The sequence below is a fragment of the Sinocyclocheilus anshuiensis genome, unplaced genomic scaffold (assembly GCF_001515605.1).
Source record: "Sinocyclocheilus anshuiensis isolate Anshui unplaced genomic scaffold, SAMN03320099.WGS_v1.1 scaffold1325, whole genome shotgun sequence".
Classification (NCBI taxonomy): domain Eukaryota; kingdom Metazoa; phylum Chordata; class Actinopteri; order Cypriniformes; family Cyprinidae; genus Sinocyclocheilus; species Sinocyclocheilus anshuiensis.
The window spans coordinates 438369-443199 of record NW_015552751.1 but is presented as its reverse complement, the minus strand read 5'-3'; the positions used below and the strand labels follow the sequence as shown (position 1 = coordinate 443199).

Genomic DNA, 4831 nt, shown 5'->3' with positions numbered 1-4831 from the left:
ACGGTATGTGTGTGTGTGTGTGTGTGTGTGTGTGTGTGTGTGTGTGTGTGTGTTCACTACTCACTGTTATGTGTGCGCACTTGGAAGAGATAAATGCAGAGCACAAATTCCGAGTATGGGACACAGGTACTTGGCCACACGTCATGTCCCTTATAAAGTCAGAATCGCAAGATATACAGTAAACTCACATTTCTGAGAAAAAAGTCTGAATTGCGAGTTTATATAACGCAATACTTCATACTTTAAATGTTACAACACGCAATTGCAACTTTCTATCTCACAATTCTGACTTTGTTGTCACAATTGCGATATTACAACACGCAATCTGTGAAAAAAGTGTGAATTTCAAGATGTGATTATTTTTTATTCAGTAGTGAAAACAGGCTTCCATAGAAATATATTATTATAAATAATAAATATATATCATGATCTACTTTTCAACATCCCAACCAATCGCAGTAGATAGAATCAAGTCCCACCCTACATTATTATTTCAATATTCAGTTTCACACACAAGATACACACACTACAGATGCAAATGCATGATGCCATGACCGTGTCGGTGAGACTGAGATCTCAGTCTTGTGTCAGCCCAGAAATGTCACATCACATAGAAAACATACCACACGTATTCCAGTAAAGTGTCAGCTCCTCTCTGTTTGTGGTCATGCATTTTTACACATACGGATACATTACATGTCCGTTTGCCTGCGACCTCCTGACAAACACACAGAAAAGCTTCAAAGAGAGAGAGAGAGAGAGAGAGAGAGAGAGAGAGAGAATTTACAAAGACTTTATTTACAACAAATCTCCTACTTACAATTACATAAACTCAAATAATAAGTATCAAGTTACAACTCAATACAAATCAATAAAGTGTAAAAATTAATTCATCTTCAAAAATGGTACAAAGAGCATCATTACAACACCAAATATTTTCAAAAGAAAGCAGATCATCAACACATTTATAATAGTAAAAATCAATTAAAATTCTAGATTGCACCAGGTTAAAAAACAAGGCAACAATATTTTTTACTATATCCTGTTCAATTTTCTCTCTCCTGCTCAAATAGATGGCCATTTTTGCTTGTCCCACCACAAAATTAAGCAACTGACAAACATCCTTTCTCTTAGAAACATATTTGCAACCTAAAATGAAAACCTCTTGCAAGAAAATTTCATTACAATTTTTTAAAACATCCTTTAAAACAGAAAACAGTAGATCGAGTCTATGACCACTTAAGAAAGCATGAAAAATTGTTCTACCCTTTCCACCTCCTTATCATCATTTAGATTAGTCTCCCTCATATTTTGATCATCAGTTGACAGATTATCTTCTATATTCCTTTCAGGGCAAGTCCGAATTAGATGGCCCAGCCCACCACAGTTAAAGCACTTAATTTTATTGGTTGTGACATAGAAAACATAGTCAGAGTTGTCAACCTTAATGTTAAGAGTCAAGTCAAGTTCTTTGCTGTCTTTCAAGATCATATAGACAAATCTTCTAAAAGAGACCACATGTTTTAGCAGTTGTGAAGTGGTACCAATAAGAATCTTCTTAATGGGTGAAACCAGCTTTCCATAGCGGGACAAAATCTTTACCAGTGTATCATTAGAAACAAAAGGTGGAATATTAGACAATGTAACCTTTTTTGAGGGCATTGAAAGTGGAAGAACAGGTGTGAATAGGTTGTTTACAACAACGCCCTTCTCCACTAACTCATTTGCCTTTTCCACCGAGCTCAAAAAAACAACAACAGCACTATTCATTTTCGACGCTGACAAAATACTATCATGCCCAACAACTTCTCCCATTGCCAAACAGCAGTCTTCGACACTCACCGCAGACGCCACTTTAACACCATGATGTCACGTGAGATTATTTAAAATACCAGCTCGCGGCTCCGCCATGGCCGCACAAGGGGGAAAAAACCCCGCGGCCCAATTCAAACAAACAACAAAACCAAGACAGAAGAGAAAGGCAATAAAACAGAAAAAGAAAGAAAAGACGAAAAAACTCACTTGCAAAACCACGCTCCACACTCACACTCGCACCGGAAGAGAGAGAGAGAGAGAGAGAGAGAGAGAGAGAGAGAGAATGATAAACAGAGTCTCTATTTACTGTTAAAGAAAGAATCGATTATGAGCTTTCTGTTCTCTAAGAAAGAGCTACACTCGCGCCGGGAGAGAGAGAGAGAGAGAGAGAGAGAGAGAGAGAGAGAGAGAGAGAGAGGGAGAGTGGCAAAAAGGCTCTACTATTTTACTGATTGCGTGTTCAAGCCCACTTCACTGCAGCTTGTATATTTAAGAAAAACAGGCCGAGCGCCGGGACTCCTGCCCCCCCCCGTTATAGCGGTGGATCGAGTGACTATTTCATTTACAGTCTTATGCTAATGCACTTGGCAGGAGCAGGACGAGGTCTGTGCACACATCTGCACTCTATAACCCAATCACTTTAACCAAAATTAATACCCACAACATGCAGAGAGACTAACAGCAGAGAGAAACGCTGAAGAAACACGTTCAGACACAGCTACAATGCAAAAATAAATAAATAAACAGTCAAAATCTCCTTGAAACAACATACACCACCATTTAAAGGATATTTCTTTGAAATATATTAATACTTTTATTCAGAAAGGATGCATTAATTTGATCAACAGTGACAGTAAGGACATTTATAATGTTACAAAAAAATTATATTTCAAATAAGTGCTGTTCTTTTGAACGTTTTATTCATCGAAGAACTAAAAAAAAAAATGCATCGTGGTTTTCACGAAAATACACATTTTAAAATATATTCACATAGAAAACAGTTATTTTAAATTGTAATAATGTTTCACATTATTAATGTTTTTACTGTTTTTTAGATCAAATGCAGCCTTGGTGAGCAGAAGAGACTTCTTTCAAAAACATTAAAATATTGTTCTGACCCTAAACGTCTGAACGCTATTGAACATTATTTTGAAAAGCAAATTTGTATAAGATATTAAGACTTGTTTTCAGAGAATATATTTTGTAATTTGATTTTTTTTTTAATATATTTATTAGCAAAAATATTAGTACTTTTTGTATTAAGCACTTAATGTTTGAGGGGAAAAATATTATTTTTTTATTTTATGAAAACAGGTATTAATATCTCGTGCAATTTTGCTTCTCGAGCACATTCATCTTATTTTAAGATAAATGTATTTTCTGCAGTGTAGATGGAGCAGAAAAATAGACACGTATTAATGCTAACGTTTCATGCCAGTCATCTAAAATGTAGGCTAGGAAATTATTCAAAAATAAAAAATAAAATACTACAGTAGCTTCCATAAATATCAACATGCTCAACATGCAACCCCTGCTTCCGATAATTGGTATATAATTGTAAAATTATTAATTAAAAAGCCCAGCAAATCAAACTATTTGCATCTTGATGCAGCATCTTGCATGGTGCGAGAAATTGAGTGCACATGCTTATGTTACCAAAAGACCCAATAATTAAATTGAATCGATAAATAGTGCAGACCATATACATGTAGAGTGAGAACAACTCCAGTCAAAGCTAATATCACCAGCACACAAGAGTCGAAACAGAGAGTGAGCGAGAAAATAAATGAGTGTGGAGCAATAAAGTGAGGTAGAAATTAAATCTCTTTACCTCCTCGACTCTCGCTGTCAGCTGGCTTCACCTGAATAGGCCGTGTCATCTGCGGGAGAGAGAGAGAGAGAGAGAGAGAGAGGAAGAGAGAAAGGTTAATGTGGAGGTGTAAGACAGAGACAGCCAGAGGAGCAGCGCGTCGTCTCGCTCCCGGATTCACAGCTGTCAGAGCCACTGAAGCTCAGAGACGTCAACTCCAGAAGCCCACGAGCCACGGGAAACCGCAGCCACTCACATATACATGCGCTTACATGAGCCATTTCAACGTCAGACTCATATCAAGACTTCAGTACATCTGCCGTGATTTGAGTTAGACTGAGATGTTGTATGAAATCAGACAAGACGAGACGAGAATTACAGGAAAGAAAAATCCCAAATGAGATCTCCTAAATGAAATCTCAATTGCGTCTCTTAGACATCAATAAGATTAAATAGAGATCCAATTGACACCTATTGCTTAGTAATCTCATATGTGTCTTTTATAGAGTTCCAGATGAAATCTCAACATCTCAAACTGTACTAAGAGTTGCATTACCAAGATACAACATCTGCAATCAAAAATCAGAGCTCTCACTATGAACTCGAACATTTCTCTTCAAATCATCTGAGCTGCTATTCACTTTCATTTTAAAACTTTGAGTCACGATTTTAAGGGGAAAAAATCCAATTGCAATAGCGATTCAATATATATTTTTTCTATTTTTATTACACTCACACTCTCACAGACTCTCTCGCTCTCTCTCTCTCTCTCTCTCTCTCTCACACACACACACACACACACACACACACACACACACATACAAATAGCAGGCCCAGATAGGAGGAGGACAGAGTGAAGGTACACAGGACCTACAAATTCCACACTTTTCTTAGCCCTGCTAAGCTGCTCATATGTAAATATGTCCATATGAATTTAAAGAGAAATAAAGTTTATACGTCAATGAAACATAACTGCAAGTTACAAAGAGCAACCACTGAGCAATGTGAGGTCTGTAGCATCTGTTTAACCCTGCTTTGTTCCATCACTCCATCTCTGCGTTCACTATTCGCTTCTTCATTGCATTTTCTCTTCATTATGGTTCACGCTTAAAGATGGATGTTTCTGAGTTCATTAGATGCCTTTTTCCTGGAGCACAGAGGCACAAATTCATTGTGTCTTTCGTGAATACGAAGCGTGTGCTTTGC

At 37.1% G+C, this 4831-nt stretch overlaps 1 protein-coding gene across 1 annotated transcript in view; it reads right to left on the bottom strand.

The window, feature by feature from the left end:
• Positions 1-4831, bottom strand: part of LOC107667861 (CUGBP Elav-like family member 5) — a 208988-nt gene that overhangs the window by 112746 nt on the left and 91411 nt on the right. Inside the window, exon 3 of the mRNA XM_016459588.1 lies at positions 3647-3695. Coding sequence (XP_016315074.1) covers positions 3647-3695 — 49 coding nt within the window. The remainder of the gene's footprint in view (positions 1-3646; positions 3696-4831) is intronic.